We start from the raw sequence: 20,263 nt of genomic DNA, 5'->3' as shown, positions 1-20,263 counted from the left end.
CAATGCTTAGGAAATCCATGAATTTTGGGGGTTAATAACGTCAGAGAAGATGCACGTGATCTCACCAGCTATCTCACTCTCTAAGAAAGAAAAATATCCACTACAATTCTAGACTCTTTTCTTTCCCAATAAAGAAGGACAAGATTGTCTAGAATATTTTATTTTTCAATTCCAAAAGAATATTCATATGAATAATTCACATAAGTGACTGGAAAAGCTAAATAACTACAGATACATAACTTCTTTTCTCCAGATGGTCTCGATGTTTACTTTCCAGAGTAAACGACTTTTCTCCAGAGTATGTGAAAGTGTTCTGAATATCAGCATTTTTTTCAAATAAGAAGCTCTTAATTATAGTTTTAATTGATTAATTGATTTAATTGATTGAATGTACTTAACTACATGCGTTCAGAGGGAAGAAATTCTGTGTGAATAATTATATGCTACATTCAAAAAAACCAGTCATTTATTTCCACTGCACAATTTATTCCGTTTCAAATTAGAAAGAAAGTACTATGTACGTGACAATTTGCATGCATAAACTCAAAACATTTCAGCTCAAAAAATTATTGATTTCTTCCAGTCTTGTATTAAGGCGTTCAGGAATTTTACCTAAGCAGACAAATATCTGGATTAAAAAAAAATAAAAAATCAAACCAGACAGACAAATTACAAGTCAGATTACTTCTGTTAACAAATATGACCACAGTGAGTCCTGGTAGTAGACAGTTGCATTCCTTATCTTTTCAGTGTGTATAGGTGATAGGAGTCAAAGTGATTGGAGAAGAGTTATCTTCAGCAAAAGTTTCCTCAACAGTTTCTTGATTTGGAGTGCTGAATAAGCCATTGTAATGTTATGTCTGTCAGGATAGATGAAACAAAATGAAAAACTCAACAGCCTGTTTGCAGACTGTAGAAGCACAACAGAACACCAGCAGGTTAATACAAATACAAAAGCCCCAACCAAACAAAACCCAGAAACCCACAGGTTCTCATTCACACATAATTGAAGTTCAGAATATCAACCTCCAGGTGGCCTTTTTCTGGTTATTTTTCTATGTTCTTAAATCATGTGCATTTTGTATTTTTGAAATATAATGACTGACATCGAGTTCTCTAAGCCACAGATAGATAAGGAACTGTTGAAAAAGCAAAGATTTAAGATGACCATAAAACAAACTGTAAAATCCAGACTAGAATGAAATGCTGAGTGAAAACAAAGGCAAATACATAAACAGAAGGAATGAGAAGAGCAAACATCTGACAACATATTAAGAAACTATTTAGGTAGGTTGTAAGAGTCCAAGGTCTCTGAAAGACAGGCAACATTGGACTAAAATTTGATAGCCGAAATTGGCACCCCTCCTGATGCAATCCAAGGCATTGAGCTGGAAACTGCAGCAGTTCACAAACTGATTCATGAGCAGATTAGATTTTTTTGCCTCAAGGCAGTAACATCTGTCAGGAAGGCAGGAAGGGTGTCAGGGGGCAGCAGCAGCTCTAGCCCTCAAATTTGAAATTTGTTGCCATATTTGTCTTAAGTTCAAGACAGCACTCCATGAATATCCTTGCAGACCAGGTTAGGCTCTGAGACTGCAGAAAAAAGCAACCCACTGCACTTGTATCAAAGCTAATAACTATATCATTGTCTTCCACAGTCTCTCAGGACACAGTAACTGGCAGCCTTACACCTACACCTCCTGATGAGCTAGGCTGCAGTTCACACTGAAAAGCCAGTATCATCTCATTCAACTGCACTGACATCAGCCAAAACCACACAGCTGCCAGTCTTCTCCTAAACAGACTAGTAGTTTCATCACTTTAATAAGCTAGCATAACAGTCTTTCTTTATAAATGGTACTTTCCAGCCCTTTGGTCTCCCTAGCTTCTCACCCAACTGTTGGGGTGCGTTTGTTTTGCGGAGTTCGTGCTGTTGTACTGTTCGAAGGTTAGGTTTTACAAGTTTTATATTTTAATCCCATTGAGTTATATTGAGTTAAGATGGCGACCAGGGCAAGGGGAATTCCAGAGTCCCTCCCCACCTCCCATGTCCGTTAACTGTCAATCGTGCCGGGTCCTCCTTGTTTTATGTTAATTTATTCTCCTCCAGGGCACCCAGATAGACTAGGATCAAAATCTGTTTTTCTCCATTAGTCTTTCAGAAATTAAGCTGTTTTTACTAGTTTCCAGTCACAAACCCACTTTTAAGAACCTCCACTGCAGCCTTGCCAATTTGATAAGGATCAAGCACAGCATTTCAGAAACCTTGATCACATTCACTGCCCTTCAACTACTGAGATTATCCTGTGTTGTCTTCTACAGTCCTTATCTCCTGAAATCTAATCTTCCCCAACATAGCAGCACCTTCTGTGCATCTCCCTCACTCAGAGATAACATCTGCACCCCAAGCTGCAGCAAATATGTGTCTGGTCTCCTTCTAACTAACATACCCAAGTCATCTACACCACTTGCAGGAGAAGGCCTCACTGCCTAACACATCTCTGCCGCGCACAGCTGAACTCTCCCCCAGCTCACTGAAGTCCAGGTGCCATGGTACAGTCTCCTCACCATCTCCATTACCTAGTTCCCTCTGTGGAGGATGGAAATTTCCCCTGCTGCTGAGAGAAAGTGGCTTTCTTCCCATTCCCACTCTCACAGTTCCTCACTCAGCTGAGCCCTACAGAGCTTCCCAGCTCTTCTATCAAGTCTGGTTTCCTCACATAGCAGCTATAAATATCTAGCCAGGCTGGATCCCATCCCATCCAGTACCACTTGTTTCAGCAGCATGCAGAGAAGGGTGGCACAGAGGTAGCATGGCCCTAGACAATTGCTGCTGCTGCTAGCTCGGCCTGTGCTTCATCCCTTCCTCCTGCCCTGTGGAGGGAAGGGAATGGGAGAAAATGACAGAGGAAAGGGACAGGAAAGTGGAAGATAGGAAAGAGAGGAAAAGGCAAAAAGCAAAGGCAGATAGAAGACAAGTTCATGGGGATAGATCTTCACTGACTACAGGATACACTCATTGCATTTCCAATTGGAAAAAGCACCCATCCCTCAGTTCGAGGAACAGTCACATGCTCATAAAACCTGCTTACCAAATAAAACCATGTATGGAGTAAATCACCAACATGGAAGGCCTTCACATGCAGTTACTGTTTCTCCAAAAGTAACACAGGTTTCTTGTAAAGGATTCAATTACTCCAGGCTTTTAAATACACTTTTCCCTGTCAAATTAACTTCTCATAGAACTAAATATTTCAACAAGTTGTTTTGTTTTTTTTAATTACACATAATTCTATGTTGAAACAAATTCAGTGACATACAATAATTGCAAAATATCTTTCAATGTAAATTGAGATCTATTGAGATCTTCAATAATATAGTGGAGGTAGATGTTCAAACCTGATCTGATCCAAAGTACAAACCATACACTGATGACACTAGAGGAAGCTTACCTATGTTATCCTTCTCTTTACAGGAAATAGAATAGCAACAGATTTCTCTGTCTTGAATAGCTGAAAGGTTTCTACCAAAACAAAAACAATAAGTACTGTTATAACCCCATAAACACTGAGAACAGAAATTTCCATTAAATTATATGATTTCTACTTTTTACTCTGTGGGTTCAATTCTATTCTCAGATGTTAAATACTTAAAATATGCCACTGCAACAGAAAACCATGCATTTCTTATAGTTTAAGGATTAAAAGGTGATAAAGTCATTTCACAAAAATTTGAATTTCTCATTAGGTCAGTGTAATAGTGAGAAAAAAACCCACAGAAATCCATAAGCTAAAAATAACATTTTGTGGTAGCAAACAAGTATTACCCATGTCTTATCATTCACCTTTTTCTCATTTCACTTAGAATTCCAAGTTTTTTCTCCAGTAAATCACAATAAAATATCAGTGTTGAAATGATCACACCATTTATCTTCAGAATATTTACTATATGATACTTAATATATCACATCTGACTCCTACTGAAAGGATGCCTCTACATTTAGGAAGAAAACTGATTCATAGTTAACGTCTTTCTGGGAATTCTCCAACCCCCCTCAGAGCTTCTGAACACTTTCTTACTTTTTCATTTATTTATCCTCACACAAGCGACACAGACATGCACAAAAAATTTTCCTGAAGCAGGTGGGAAGTGAAGGCACTGAGAAGTCTGAAGACCATACAAGAGTAGTAAAGAAGAGAACTAAACAGGGACCTCCCTGGACTTCAGGAGAGCAGACCTGGCCTCTTCAGGGATCTGCTTGGGAAAGCCCCATGTAGTTAGGCTCTGTAGCAAAGAAGGGCTAAAGAAAGACAGCTAATATCCAAAGCTCCTCTCCAAATTTAAGAATAACCTATCCTAACTAGCCTGGAAAAAAAAGCCAAAAAGCATTAAGTGGATGAACAATAAGCTCTTGGCAAAACCCAGTAATTAAAAGGAAGCATAGAGAAGGTCAGAGCAGAGACAGGTAACCTGGGAGGAATACAGAAACAATGTCCAAGAATGCAGAGACACCAGCAGGTCAGCCAACACCCAGCTGAAGTTGGATCTCATGAGGGATGTCAAAGAAAACTAGAAAGTGACAAATGGAAGACAGGAGAAAATGTGCACCCGTTGCTCAGTGAGACAGGGGACCTGGTTACACAGGACATGAAAATGCTGCCTTTGCTAGCAAGATCAGCCTTCAGAAACCCCAGAGATCATGAGTAAGAGCAAACAAGTTGTACCCTTGATGAAAAAGGATCTGACCAGGGAATAATAAGCAGACTTGACATAGAAAAGTCCATCAGCCCTGGTGGGAAACACCTGCAAGTGATAAAGGAACTGGCTGATGTCATTGTGAGGCCACTTTGAACAACCATGTCACCTGGGAGAGGTGCCTAAGAGCAGAGGAAGGCAAATGTCACTCTTCAGAAAAAGGAGGACCTGTGGAACTACATGACAGTCAACCCCACCTTGATTCTGGGAAGGTGATGATGCAACTAATCCTAGAAACTATTCCCAGGCATGTGACAGACAAGAAGGTGACCAGGAGTAGTCAGCATGGATTCACACAAGGGAAATAATATTTCACAGACTCAATAACCTTCTACAACGAAATCTATTGGTAGATGACAGGAGAGCAACAGATATTGTGCACCTTGACTTGATTACAGCTTTGACAGTGCCTTCCATAATATCCCCACAGACAAGATGAGGAAGTATGGGCTGGATGCACAGACGGCAAGGTGGACTGAAGACTAGCTGAACACTGGGTGATCAGTGGCATGAAGGCAAACTGGAACCTAGTGACTACCAGTGTACACCAGAAGTAATACTGGTCCAATCCTGTTCTATGTCTTCATTTGTTGTAAATGATGGGGCAAAGCACAAATTTGCTGATGACAGATAACTGGGAGGAGTGGCTGATACACCAGAGGGTTGTGCTGCCACCCAGAGGGACCTCACAAGCTGGAGCAGAGCTGGCAGGGGACCTCATGCAGTTCAACAAAGGAAAGTGCAAAGTCCTGCACCTGGGGAGAAACAACCCCGGGCACCAGGACAGGTCAGATGCCAACTGTCTGGAAAAGCAGCTTTGCAGGAAAGGACCTGGGAGTCTTGGTGGGTCACCAGGTTGAACACGATCAAGCAGTGTGGTAAAAATGCTAATGGTATTTTCTGGGGTGCACTAGGAGTGCTGCCAGCAGGCTGAAGGGAGGTGATCCTTCCCTTTTACTCAGCACCAGTAAGGCTGTACCTGACCAGCTGTGGACCATCAGTACAACAGGGATACGAATAGGGCCCAGTAAAGGATAACTAAAATAATGAGCAACTCACATACTAAGAAAGGCTGAACAGCTGGGACTGTTTAGCCTAGAGAAGAAAAGGCTTAGGGAACTTCTTATTAATGTGTACAAAATCTGAAGGGAGCCTGTAAAGAAGATGTAGCCCAGTGATGGGCCAAGACGCAATGGCCATGAATTGAAACACAGGAAGGTCTCTTTGAACATACAGAAACACGTTTTACCTCTGAGAGTGACCAAGCACTAGCAAAGGCTGCCCAGAGAGGCTGCAAAGTCTCCATCCTTGGAAATGTTCAAAAGCTGTCTGGAATGGTCCAGAGCAATCAGCTCCAAGGGGAAAAAGTCTCTGCTTGAGCAGCTAGATGACTTCAAGGTTTCTTCCAACCTCAGCCATTCTGTGAGCCTCAGTTTAGTAGCCCAGTCTTTGGACCACTCTTACTATAGCAAAACTTCACTTTCTACTAATTAAAATTATGAGACTTGCAAATCCTATTTTACAAAATAGTGTATTTTCTTTACAATTACATTTACTATGCATCAATTTGTTACTTTCAGTAATCACTAAGTTATGCTTTGGATATGTGGCAAAAATACCTGACTTGCTTAAATTTACCAACACTAGATTGAAATGGCTCAGTTCTAATGCCATTCAGGCATTAAACTGACCCTGCATTGTACTGCAAGAAGTCAAAATGACCCTTTCACTATCCATAGCAGTTCTTCCCTCAGTGATGGGAAAACAGGATTATCTGAAATACCTTCACACAACCAAACAACAATCAAGAGATATTCAAATCTACTGCGTCAGTTTCAGCCTAGATCACTACATCAGGCGCCAGCAGAGCTCAAAGTGGAATACCTGAGCATGCAAAATAGCATCTTTTATAGCCAATTATTGTCATAGACTGCCAATAATTTTGACTTACATATCAAACTTCAAAGCGTCTCAGTTTTTCACAAAAGCCAGCTACTTACAATTTCTCAATTAACTGCTTCTCATCCAGTGCACCTGGGAGGTCTCGTTTATTTCCAAGAACTAACACCTGAAAGAAAGAATTCATATACCTATTAAATCCAGGCACAATAAAAATTCATTTTTGTCTGTAACTTTTTGTTGGCATTATTGGACATATTCAAAATGACCAATGACTGTGGGAACATCATGGAAATCCTGCTTCTAGTCAGGACCAGATACTGGATGTATACCCTCTGAAAACTGGATCAAATTATTTCTGGGTGTGTTAGTATCAAAAGTCTCCTCTGAAAGTGAATCTCTCCATTCTGGGTGGCATTACAGGATGGTATCAGATTAAATGCAAAGAAATTTGGAAGCCAGTATGCATCAGGTGCACTCAAACCACCAAAGGATATTCAATTCAGAGGACCAGACTGATGTTAATCAAAAGTATGGCCCCAGCAGCAGAGGCTGGTCCTAAAGACCCAGACAAAATTCTCCCCATGTTTTTTTGCTCCCTTGTTCCTTAACACTGATGAACTGAACAGCTCAGCCTCTGAACCAAGTACCACCTAAGCACCAGCCACCTCTCTGTCCAATTTGAGCATCCATGGTAGAAATCTGAAAGGCAGTCACTAGGAATTAAGTCCGAGAAACACAGAAAATTTACTGAATAGATGCTGGAACTTCAGAGTTCCTATTTAAGGCTTCAAGTATAAATCAAGGTCAGATAAATGGGTTGAGCACATTCTAAGATAAAGTAAACAATGGAAGGTATTTCTAGTTATGATTGCATTATTGTTTTCCAGATGCGCTACAATTCTAAGACTGTCCCATTATATCCCATGAATCTGGAACATATTAAACTCATTACTTGCAGTAATTTAGAGTCCAGATTAATAACGCTGCTCTAAAATCCATAGTGCCAAATCCTGAGCACAATAAATTGAAGGAAGTTCAATACTAATTACTACATATGAAACAAAAGTAAGTAAAAAATACATCACTGCACCTTGGAAATTACTATGTGGGTCAGGCTGGGCATTTGGAATGTGATATTATAACATATAAGAGGCAAGGAACTTAATTAAATACTACTGAAGATATGAGAGACCAATCATTTCAGTAAGGAAAAGTGAGAAGCAAAAGAGCACGCAAAGAGAGTGCAAAGGACAGGCAATGTCACTCCCCATGAGCAGCATAACTGTCGATTTCTGTAGGATTTTTTCAATAGATAATTAACATATAAAATCACAACAAAAATAGCAAACCTTATAAAAAAGATGGTGAATCACTTGAAAAACCCTTCTTTGAGAATAGTGTGAGAAAAGGAGGGGGAGAGAGAGAGAGACAGACTGTATACTGTAGGTACCATTTTTACACAGACCAAGTCCCAGGTATCCATGGGGTGTAAATGCCATTCCCATAACTCACAGCATGTGCACAAACACTGCCTTTCCCAGAGTTTGCCATGGCGGCAACATCCAGATAGGCAGCATGTTCAGATGCTAACTAAACCCTCAGCTCTATTAGGCCTGGAATTAGCTCCTGCCTGCTGTGGCATCTGTGCTTATCTCACGTTCCTGCTGTGGTGGCTTATCTCATGGGAAGTTTCTTCTGTGGCTTTGACAGTGTTTTGACACACTTCAAGTGCGTTCTTTAAGTCCTTACACTGTCCACTCATCCTCAGGTAACTTTGATTACTTGTAGTGACCAAGTGTCCAAATTACTGCTCACAAAAAAGGAGCCAAGGAAGAGCCATCAAGTTGTGAGTTACTTCTTCCTCATTTGTATGTGGAACTGTTTTCTTTCTTATAATCAAGGTATGAACTGTCATTTGGTGATGTCAATATAGACCAATGACAACCTGATGGATTCCTGAATTGGCAGATTACATTTAAATAAACAACATTAGTCTCCACCTTCGTATTCCTCATTAGAATTCCAGCTGAATACACTATTCTTTGACACTTCCAACTGGAGAACAGATGCATATTTGCATTTTTTCCACACAATTTAGTTTGAAATACTAAGTCAAGAAAAAGTAAGGACAAATAAAAAAAGCTCCTTCACAATCTCTAGAGGCAGAGGACACTAGTTGATGTTACTGTCTGGCAACCTGCAGAAATATTGATCTAACATGCCATAAGATAACTGCCAGAAGCATATCTGGGTCACTGCTGAAACCCAGCCAACCAGGGACTGACTGGAAGCCACTACTGTCTGATAATGCCCCATGTGAAAACACAATTTTTAGAAATCTATTCTGACCTTTAGACAAGAAAATGTGTAAACACAAAGCAGCACTCCTACATTGCTGAGCACTATGAAAAAAAAAATCACAGTAACTTTTCTAAGAGCGCTCAATGTATCAAGGCTGCATCATATATAACCTAGTATTTTTAAGAGACCAGAGAAACCAACTCAGGAGGATTTAGGCCACTGTCAACATTCAGGTAAGAATAATAAGGAAAATACTTACTGGAATTCCATGCAATTGTGGCTTATCTATCAAACTGTGAAGCTCATTCTTTGAAGCTTCTACTTTTTCTAAGTCTGCTGCATCCACCATGTAACTGCAACAAAGAATAGTTATTTATGGTATTGACCACTACCTGCAGAAATTTGCATTAAAACATCTGAAATGTGACAAATGTGTTGATATTGACAAGAGCATTAGAAAAATCCAAAGTTGTATAAGCCCTGCATTTATTGATATAGGAAGATATTGATATAGGAAGATAACAGATTTAGGCTGTTAAATACAGCCTGTGGGGAAAAAATGGCCTGGAATATGCAATTACTTACATGTCTGGGTTGCTGCACGTGCAAAACACACTACTTTTATTATATTGGGTCTTCTTATGTGATGGAGGTGGAGAGAAAAAAAATCTATTTTCTTTATGTATAACATAAGGCAATATCTAATTATATAATAATATATATTACAAAGTACATTTTCTATGGACATACAAAAGAAAACTTACACAACTGCATTGACTCCTCTGCAGTAACGCTCCCACATGCTTCGAAACCTTGGCTGTCCTCCAATGTCCCACACCTGAAAAGGGACGAACACTCCAGCCTCAAAACTCTTTTTAACTACACAGCCCTAATCCAACAGAATAAATTAACTCTTACATGCAGCATGCAGGTTGCATTGCCAATTCCAAAATATTATTAAAAGGTCTTCTTGGCCCCTTCAAGCTAATGGAGGGGGACATGCACATTCACAGAGTATGTCAGGCCTGTGACACTAAAAGCTCCAAATGTTCTTTTGGAGAATATTACCCTTTCCCACTCACTGAAAAAAAAGTCTTACTCAGATACTGAAGGGAACTATTGCAAATGCACAGTCTCAAAACAAAAAAAAGTATTATCATTGTATGAAACGGTTATGCAAGTTAATATTTAATGTGGCTAGGGAGATCTGAGTTAAGAAGGTATCAGATTTTAAAAAGGATAAAGACAGATAGTAAATAAACAAAGGGCTGGTCAGAGAGCAGACTGAATCCACATAAGGGATGATGCTCCCCACTCCAAGGAGCTCCAATACCTCCACAGTTCTCCCAGTGGTTCAACAAATATGCTTTAACAGACACATTTAGGATTAATTAATCAGAACCAGAAAGGAAACAGTAGTATAGGTAGGCCTGAAGTGATTAAGCAATGTTTCTTGAAGAAAGAAAGCTCAAATTCTGCTTATCCTATTACAAAAGTTCAAATCCTATAAATACTTACACATGCTATTAGTGCCCAGCAACGCCATGGAATTCCTGAATTTTTTAAAACATTAACACACTATTTTTCTGTACAGGAGTTACGTATTTTACTTTACTTGCAAAAAAAATGGTGGTTTTGGTGGATGACTGTATGTTGTTTCAAAACTGTTTCTCAGATCAAAGTACCAGGCAACATATATACATCATGCAGGTCAGGGCTACATGATAATGTATCTGTTACAGCTACATCCAAAGACAGTCCTGTTACAAGTGACACACAGATTAAGACAGTGATGAACACAGAAAAATAAAAGTAATGGATTTGTTCCTCTGCCAAGGACAAAGAGATGTAATTATTTCTTATTTTAAGCAGATTTAGCTATCAAAATAATATATACTGTATACCAGATCTAGGACGCATATATATTACAGAAACAACCGAATTTGGAAGTAATATATACAGAAACAAATTTTTTAAAGAGTTGTCCTCACATTTACACTATAAATCCAAATTATGCCTTCTGTGCCAACAAAGCTTTTCACAAAAGAGCAAGGCTTCCCAGACCCATGGGGTAAGGCCTTTTTCAATTAATGTCCACTATTTTTTAATTTCACAGCCTGTAAATAATTTTTATGTATCAATTTCTATATTATTTTCAATACCTTATATTCTTATTTTGGAAAGAAGTATTTCCCAATTCACCAGTAAAAATCATTCCCTGATTGATATCTTAACAGTCCTTCCAACATAAAATTATTGCATCACCTAAATGTAGAGTGCTTTTTGATCCCCTGAATAAGATCAAAAAATTTTACACATGAAAGAGTTTCTGACCATGAAGTGGGTATCAATTAATATATGTACTGACATTTGAAGCACTGTATCAAAGGTCTTAGTAAAATAAACCTTTATACTTTAAAAGCTTGAACGTAATGAGTATTCAGCATTATGGTTAGGTGACAAAACTTACACCAACACTAATTACTCCAATAACTCATCAAGACCTTGAAACTATCCAAAGCCATCTGGTGCACATCTGTGTGTCTTGAAAAAGAAACGACATTATTTTCTAGGTAAACCAGAGGGAAAAAAAAAAGGGGAAAGATGATAGGGCAGGCTAGTAGTCAGACTAGAATTTTTGAATTTTGATAGCCATGAAAATCTACAAGATGATGTAGCATGGACTAATCACAAAATAAATAATACAAGATAAAAAATCCTGGGTTTGTCCTTGCTTGATGATATATCTTGCAGTATTAAATTGCACTGCAGAACAAGATTACTCTCATTAGGAGAAAAAGTCACCTTGAAACAATGGAAAGATAAGTCATTTCCAGTCAGTTTCCCTAATCAGGCTTACAGCTATTCATTAAAGTACAACATGAAGGACACAATATAGACTAGGTGTTTTTAACAGAGCTTTAGAACCAAATTTACATCAACATAGTAAAAATTATGTGATATATGAAAAAAAATAAATGCATTAAATTTAAAAAAATCCTTACTTCTTTCCCTTTGAAATTAAAATAGTTTTAATAGTAACTTTCTAATACTCTTTATTATATTGAATACCCAATGAAAGAGTTAACTACTTAATTCAAAACACAAATTGCTGCACCAAACCATTTCATAATACACGACTGAACAGACAGAACTGTGAGAATACAAGAGATACCCAGGAACGAAAGGAGAGAGGTCTTAGTGTTAAAGAAAGTTTTCTTGCATGAGCCTTGTATGTTTTGTATACCAATGTATTTAATACACAGTTAAAAAGTATGTTCTGGGTACGAATGGGGACAGGCAGGAGATTAAACCTTAACAGCTGAATATACAGCTAGCTATAAAAAGAAGTTGACTTTGCCTGATTGTTTTTTAAAAGAGGCTGGTCTTCAAATTCCTCCCATGGCTTTTACTGGCCCCTCAGGAATAAAAGTTTCATAATATTTAAAGGTAATTTTACCCCAATTGATAAAATTGTGGTTTTAAGAATGAGCAAAAGATTACAAAATGACCAAACTGAGAGAAAGTTTCTTTGATACACAGTACCATTGCCTCACAGGAGATTAAAATCTCAAGGATTTGTTGCTCAGGCTCAATCTCAAAGGCACATATCTTGTTGGTACTGCATTTTAATCTGTTTTTTTCATTCCTATCTACTTCTGTAGTGTAGTAATTCTTATTGTGCTTGCAGGTCTACAGTGTCACTAATGAGCGCAATGTTTAAATCTGTAAACTAGATCACCAGAATAGAACCATTGTTTACCATGTACTTACCTGAGATATATTGAATTCTTCTAAAAGAGGAAACTTTGGATTTATCTCTTTCCAATTTTTTCAGGAGGATCTAAGGCTCCATCGTAAGACCATAGCTATTAGCTGTGTTTAAGGAGCAGATCCTTTTCTTTTGCACAGAGCTCTATCATGGCAGTTGAGCAAAAACGCACATGAATAGATTCAAAGATTTTTGAAAGCTTTCAGTTACAGGAAGGTTCATTAACACTCTAGTTGTGTTAGCTCATACTGTGGGAAGGCTTGATGGTTCACGAGAAAGTTGCAGGAGAAGCGTTTTCTAGATGTCACGTTACGTGGCTTTTTTCAGATATGCTGGGTCGGAGATTTCTTGTGGACAGAGATTACAATGACAAATTTCTATCTTGATGTCAGTGTGTGGGTTCAGTACCTACAATCTCACACTAGTCAGCAAAGTCTAGACAGCCTCTGAGCTGATCAGATATAACATCTTGTTTAGGATGACAGAATTATGCCCTAGGCTTGACAGCACTGATGACAGCTCCTCTGACTATTATTAAAAGAGCTTAAGCCTCACTGCAGACATATAGCTGTTTACATGCAGACATCTCAACCTGCAAAATGAATCCAACACTACAAATATTTGAATTTGGAAATGTATCTTTCCTCTCGGAAGTATGCAGAAAGTATCAGCCATAAAACCTAACCCAAACAAACAGGTGAGGAATTTGTTAAGCAGAGAGGAGTATTTGGACAGAAGAAGGCAGCACCAGTAACATCCATTACCACAACGTACACAGAGAAGCCTAAGATGTGACCAATGAGCTCACATACACAGCAGTCATTGCACTCACAGCCAACTCAGTGTGTAATAGGGAGCAACTGGAAAGCATGAGACAACTTTAATCACCTAAAATTTAGGCATTTAATCCAGGCGATCAAAATTTCTCTTTGGCTACTGAAGTGCTCAGAGGGCACCAACAGCAGGAAATTGTTCTGTTTGTTTCACCCACCTTAGCTGCCTGGTGAAGCACTCGCTGCTCCCCAGCAAGTTCAGACAACTGGCTCAGGCTGGGTTACTTACCACCTGGCTAAGATCATGAGGGACAAATCCAAAACAATCACCTATTCTAGACTGGAATCTTCAACCAAAAATATCTCTTTTTTTTTGTCTAATAAACAGAAGAATAAAAAACCTAATAACCTTAAATTTTTTAATAGATTGCCCTGTATATACAAACCTACACAGCCTGACTTGCAGTACCTACCAGCCATGTAACTTAAGTTAGAATAACTTACCACTTTAGAATACTTACTAATTATTATCCTATATACTGGAAATGCCTTCATAGTTGCCCGTAATAGTAAAAAAAATGTGCAACGTGGCTACATTTTCTGCAGGCAGTATTTCTCAGAACAGCGTGTTCTTTGAAATCAGTCTTGGCCCTTTAAAGAACTCTGTTCTCCCTCCTCACTGGTGATAAAGTCCAACTTTTAAACACACCATTTAGGCATTTTAATCACATCAAATAGATGAAAAAAGCTATATGCATATTTCAATGTTCGTAATTCAATCATAATACTTCCACTCAAGAACTGGAAATAGAATTGCAAGAGAAAATGTTCACAAAGTATCTTCAACTCTTGACAACAAGCACTGAGGCATTTTAATGGGAGAGAGTATTTCTAAATGATCAGGGGCTATTTGCCATTTTATCAGAGACACAAAATACAATGCTAGAAGGATCAACAGGTGGATTTTAAACAGGATACAAAAGCCAAGTCCTTGAACTTCCATAACTTCCTAAGGGTCCAACCAGTTCATTTCTCTAGCCTGTCAAGGTCCTTCTGGATGGCAGCAGAACCCTCCGCTGCACCAGCCACTCCTCCCAGTTTTGTGCTACCAGCAAACTTGTGGAAGGTGCACCCTGTCCCACCACCCAGGTCACTAAGGAACACACTAAACATCCCTGGGAGTTAGCACTAGTAACTGGGCTTCCTGCTGTGGATCACAGCCCTTTTGAACCACCAGTACAGCTCTTCTTTACAGACAACTATCATTAAACACTGGGACATCCAGCAAAAATTTTTTTTTTACAGAAATAACCGCTTTGACTTGAAATCAGGTCAGACACAGCACAGCTTCCTCAGAGTGATCCAAGTCACACAGAATAGCCACTATGTGCCGAAACACTGCTGGAGCTACATTTAAGAGTACACACATAAGCTTGTATTACTGCATGGCACTTGAAATGACAATATGACAGGTAAGAAATCCTAACTAGCAGGAGGAAGCATTACAAAGCAGGAGGATTCTGCTTCTGTTAGGATGCATAGAGACCTGAAAACACTACTGTCCAGAGCAGGAGTGCTGCAACAAAGGAAGCTGGCAGAGGAATGCACAGAGCTGGTATCCTTCTCCTGCCTCTCTGCCTCATCAGAGCAAAGTGCCATCAGCACGAAGCTCAGCCGTGCTCTCCCGCAGCCAGGCTGTGCAGGGTGTGGTGGAGGGACACCGGCACCTAGCGGTGACAGCCGGGGTGACCACAGCCCAGCCCGCCAGCTCCAGCCCCCTGAGCACCTGCTCTCCACTCCCTCCAGACCACAACGGCCATGAAGTGCAGAATGTGCCTGGCCACGCTATTTTAAGAAAAACCAATGCAAGAGCAAGGGAAATCAATCTGTGGCATTATCTGTGCATACACACGTCTGTGGTGCTTTATTTCCTTTTAACTGAGACTGCTCTAAGACCATTGCTGCAAGACCCAAAGGTTGCTTGGCTGGAGGCTCCCAATCACTTTAAATAGCAGTTCACAATTCAAGTCTTCTGAGGTTCTTAAAACTTGGCTTGCTAAAGTAAATTTTTTTAATTGCTGTCTAGCTTGTTGAACAGTACATCTCACCTAAGCAAAAGGACTGCTAATACCAAGCAGATCCAGAAAAACCATCAAAATCAAATCACTCACCAAACAGCAAAACTTGTTTGGAATTAAAATCTCAAAGCAATTCAGTCAGATATTTTTCTCAGGGAAAAAAATATATAGCCATCAGTTTTGTAATGAACTTCAATAGAATAGTTCTAGCAGATCCCTACATTGTAGTACATAAAATGCTTTGATGCTAGAAAGCATCCTGTACTTCAATACCTCAACCACAACCTCAAAATATAAAGTTCCCTGCTTAGATTTCAAACCCCATGTGGTAAAATCCTTCCTTTATTGCCTCCTCTTCCTGGAAGTAACAGGTGACAGGTTATTAAACATATTGATAAGTCAAAATTTGACATTTCATGGTTTAAGCTGACAGTCTTACATTTCTAAACAGGTTTAGCTTCAGTTCAAGAACATCTGAAACTGGCATCTTCCTACAAAATGTTTTGACTTGAGTAAATAATCAGCATTTTTCTTTTAGTGTGGTTCAGATAAATACTCATACACACACACACGTCAGTGACCATGCATTTACACATTAAGGTTAATGTGCAAATACACATTAAAAATGAGAATAAATCTACCAGCTTTTGGAAATGACTGCCAAAATCAGAAGAAAGGAAAGAAGACCATGGGTTTCAGTTCTTTCTGCCTTATGAAATTGTATGGAATCTGCAGATGGAACTGAAGTAAAGAAACCAGGCAGTGACACTGCATGAGCGTAGTACTTCCTTCTTAGTGGCCTACCCCAAAACAGAGCAAAAAACAGATAAAGGATTAGTATCACCTAGTTGCTAGGTTTGCAACTTACTCTTCCAAAAGTGATCAATCTTAATACTTCTAGAATGCCAATTTTTCACTTGATGACTTTTTGACCCAGCTGACTTCTCAGCCTGAACTTTATAGTAAGTTTAATTGATTCTGTTTTGCAGTGTCCCCTGAAACCTTCAAAAAAGATCAGACACAATGTCAGGTCTTTGCTTAGCATAAACATTCCTGTAATGTTTAAAGAACTTCACGGGTTTAGTAAAATAACACTTATCCATTAATTTTAATAGCTGGCAGTTGAATATCATAATATTTCAATGAGAAGGGTTACCTGTTTTGTTGGGATAAAAAGGCTAAAGAAAATTTCACTGTGAATTCTTGTTACTGGGCTGCAAATAGTTCATAAAGGGATTCTAGCAAGAGGCACTGCCTCATCATTCTTGAGTCATCAACTTATGAAAAGATTATGTCATTTTTCTCTAAGTAAAATAAATTTGGAAACCTTATCTAGCAATAACCTGTAAGATTCGAACCGAGATATAGGATTAATGACATACAAGTAGTTTATCCTGACAGACTCTTAGGGAAATAAGCATCTATGCCTAAGAGTCATATTCCCCTACACCTCTTCCTTGCACTGAATGCTGTTATAGCAGAGAGACTGTGAGAATGGGTCAAGATATCATCCTATGCAGACTGGCTTCCAAATTAAATACGGTTTTTGAAACTAATAAACATATTAATTATGTTAGCATTATCTCCTTATTCTTAAAAATTCTATAATAGCAACTATATATAAAATTACTTTTGAGATCAGAGTAAAATAAGGCACAGTTCCACAGAAACTCACCCACACCCTCTCTGCACAACTTAATCTTGCAATATCATTTGCTCAGATAACCCTGGTATAAACCATTAGTCAGTTCCTTCTTGAAGTATCCTGCCTCAAGAAAGACTTTATCTTGACAACTGCTTACTAGTAAAAGATTTTTGCCTAGTTTAATGAACCATCGACAACTTTTCTGTTTTCTTCTACATCTGACAATTCTGCAGCAGCACTGGTACATCCCTCCACCTATGCTTTATGTTTTCTCTCTATCAATCATGGCCTCATTGCTTCTGTGCAAAAGAAAAAAAAAAACAAAGGAAATTCCTATTCCGGTGGATTATTTATCAACTATGGCTGAATGCAGTAACTTTTTTATTGACTGTGGCACCTCTGGAATTTGATCAGTGGTTTAGGAGTCATGCCAGACCAGAGGAAGAGTAACTATAGAACTGAGGGTGAAAAGAACTTACATATTATGGAAAAGGAGGGAAAAGTCAAGATAAAGACAAAAATCCAGATTCCCTCGACCTAATTTTAGCTAGAAGTTGTGAATTTCATTAAAACCAATCCACCAGGTTCCCTCCATAATCAAACAACAGCAGTGCCTTAATGCTACCAGAGTGATTTATCTCTACTTTGATGCCTATGTGTCTCTACAGCTGCCAGAGATGGTTCTCTGATAACTGATTTAAGCTAGATGTTCTATTTCAGCATAGCTAGCATGTGAGCTAAACCACACTCTCCACTAAGATACCTAAGTTAAGAGTCAAGCCACTCCAGATTTCACTTACAGTCGGCAGGAGGGGGAAAGGGGAAGAGAGAAGATAGATATGCCCCCAGGAGTCAACTCAGCTACCTCAGTATCTCCACATTTTATGACCTTCCTGAACCAAAAAAGTGCAGCAAAGCTTCTGCCTGGCATGGAATACAATGAAATCACACAGATTAATATAACAAAGAAATAGATTACTATTGCTTTAAAAAAAGTTTGTCTGGAGCTAGAAAAATAGATAAGGGACCCTATAATCTTAAAAGAAATTTCCTGTCTTTCATATTTCCAGTTGAAATTACTCTATTATTTATTCACTTTGTATCAATTCAAACATGCACACCTACCTTTATGGTAACATTGCCTTTTGTTATTTTTCTCATATTGAAGCCTACTGTAGGAATCATATCTTCTGTGAACTGCCCCGACTGGAACACAAAACCAAAACTGTATTTATTATAAAACAGTTGATATGTACAAGAAAGGTTCTCATTTGCAATCTAAAAAATGTTATTTTACAATACTGTAAATTATCACATTCATTTGCAGCAAGAGCATTGGCCAGCACTTCAATTACTGCATTGTCACATCATGGAAGACTGTTCATTTCAGTCCCTTTAAATGATCTTTTATTCTCTTCAGGAACAAAGATCACCCCAGAAACCACGAGACGTCAGATAATTCTTTATCTGATCCTTTGGCAGCACAGGCAAAATACAGAATTGTAGGATGATTTGAGTTGAAAGAAACCTTCAAAGGTCACCTAGTCCTACCCCCAATATGATAAAATATTATAAAACTGGCTACACTGTGATTTTTCCTGTAGTTTCTCACAACTGTTACCAGTAGTTTAACTCCAAATATAAAAACAGTGAAGAACTACCCATGCAGAGAGTAGTATGTGCAGACTTGTTCCTTCTGCATAGGTGACAGCAGAGGAATCCTGCTGCAGAGCTAAGAGAATGCCATTAAGACAGAAAAGTACAAGGTGCCAACTCAGTGTGCCACAAACCCCAAACATAAACCCCCAGCACAAAAACGCTGCCTCCTCCCCCAATTCAGGGAAATATTTTCACAACAGAGACATTTCTCATCAAACCAATGGGAATCTTACAGACTTCTACACACTACAGAAGACACCTTTTGAGGATTAAAACAGAACTCAATCTGAGTAGGAAACTCATCACTCATTCTTCCTTTTGAAAATGCAGCATTAACAAGCTATTGTGTCTCCTGGACACGACACAGTAACAGGCAGTTTGTTACTTATGTCCATGTAGAGGCCCAGGTGCTCTTTGAAACAAGACCAGCAATCCTGGTGCTCCAATCATCCAGCAAGGAAAGCAGCACCTTCTGGGCATGCCACTGCCCTCCCACATCTATCTGCCTACATTTACCTATCAACCCTTGTGCCCTGGGCTGTTACTTGTTTTTAGTGGGGTTTTTTGGAAGAAAATATGGGTATATGGACAAGGCAGGATGTAGTCATGCTGCATCAGTTCCCTCTCACCTGAGAAATGGAGGATCAGAGCTTGAAGGTGCACTGGAACAGCAATGTGTCTCTCAGCCTACTCTTCCAGGGCTATTCCTGGGATCTGTACAATTTCTGAAACTTCTCTCTTTCCTGTTTGTGGAGTGAGAATACGCTCTGCCTCCAGTTTGCATTTAAAATTAAAGGTTAACAATTTTTAATCTGGGGCTTTAAAAGTTGTATAACTTTTGACAGTTACACGATTGTCTCACAAGATTTTGGAATTAGATCCTTCAGGAAAGAAACAACTTCCATCAGTTGTTTGTTTAACCTTACTTAAGGTAATCTTCTTGCTAAATTCTGTACTATACATCTTCATCATCTTTTGTCTTTTTCTTCCCTGCATCAGTAATTTGTCAACAGCAGTATGAAAAAAAAAGTGAAAATTAAAGCCCATGCAGTTTCATACAGATACACATACCCAGCACTGACAGAAGTTTTTAGCTGGATGTAGTAAGACAAACCCAACCAGTAAACCCTCTTGTTTATCAGGTACTGGTCTGCCCAGGAAAATGGTGGAGTCAGCATTCCTGGAAGCGTTCAAGAATGGACTGGATGTGGCACTTTGTGCTGTGGCTTAGTTGACAAAGTGGCGTTTGGTCAAATGTTGGACTTGATGCTGTTTGAGTTCTTTCCCAATCTTAATGATTCTATAATTATATGATTTTTCAAAAATATGCAGTACCTGTATTTGTGGAGGACTGATGTATAAACACATATGAAAACAT

At 38.9% G+C, this 20,263-nt stretch overlaps 1 protein-coding gene across 1 annotated transcript in view; it reads right to left on the bottom strand.

Moving 5' to 3' along the window:
- Positions 1-351: 351 nt before the first annotated feature.
- Positions 352-20,263, bottom strand: part of LOC102037986 (ADP-ribosylation factor-like protein 8B) — a 22,441-nt gene continuing 2,529 nt past the window's right edge. Inside the window, exons 2-7 of the mRNA XM_005420913.2 lie at positions 18,352-18,432; positions 9,723-9,796; positions 9,218-9,311; positions 6,756-6,823; positions 3,453-3,523; positions 352-860 (exon numbers count right to left, since the gene is read on the bottom strand). Coding sequence (XP_005420970.2) covers positions 811-860; positions 3,453-3,523; positions 6,756-6,823; positions 9,218-9,311; positions 9,723-9,796; positions 18,352-18,432 — 438 coding nt within the window. The 3' untranslated portion in view covers positions 352-810. The remainder of the gene's footprint in view (positions 861-3,452; positions 3,524-6,755; positions 6,824-9,217; positions 9,312-9,722; positions 9,797-18,351; positions 18,433-20,263) is intronic.

The sequence above is a fragment of the Geospiza fortis genome, unplaced genomic scaffold (assembly GCF_000277835.1).
Source record: "Geospiza fortis unplaced genomic scaffold, GeoFor_1.0 scaffold195, whole genome shotgun sequence".
NCBI lineage: Eukaryota > Metazoa > Chordata > Aves > Passeriformes > Thraupidae > Geospiza > Geospiza fortis.
The sequence above is the reverse complement of the archived record's forward strand: the minus strand, read 5'-3'. Positions and strand labels throughout refer to the sequence as shown.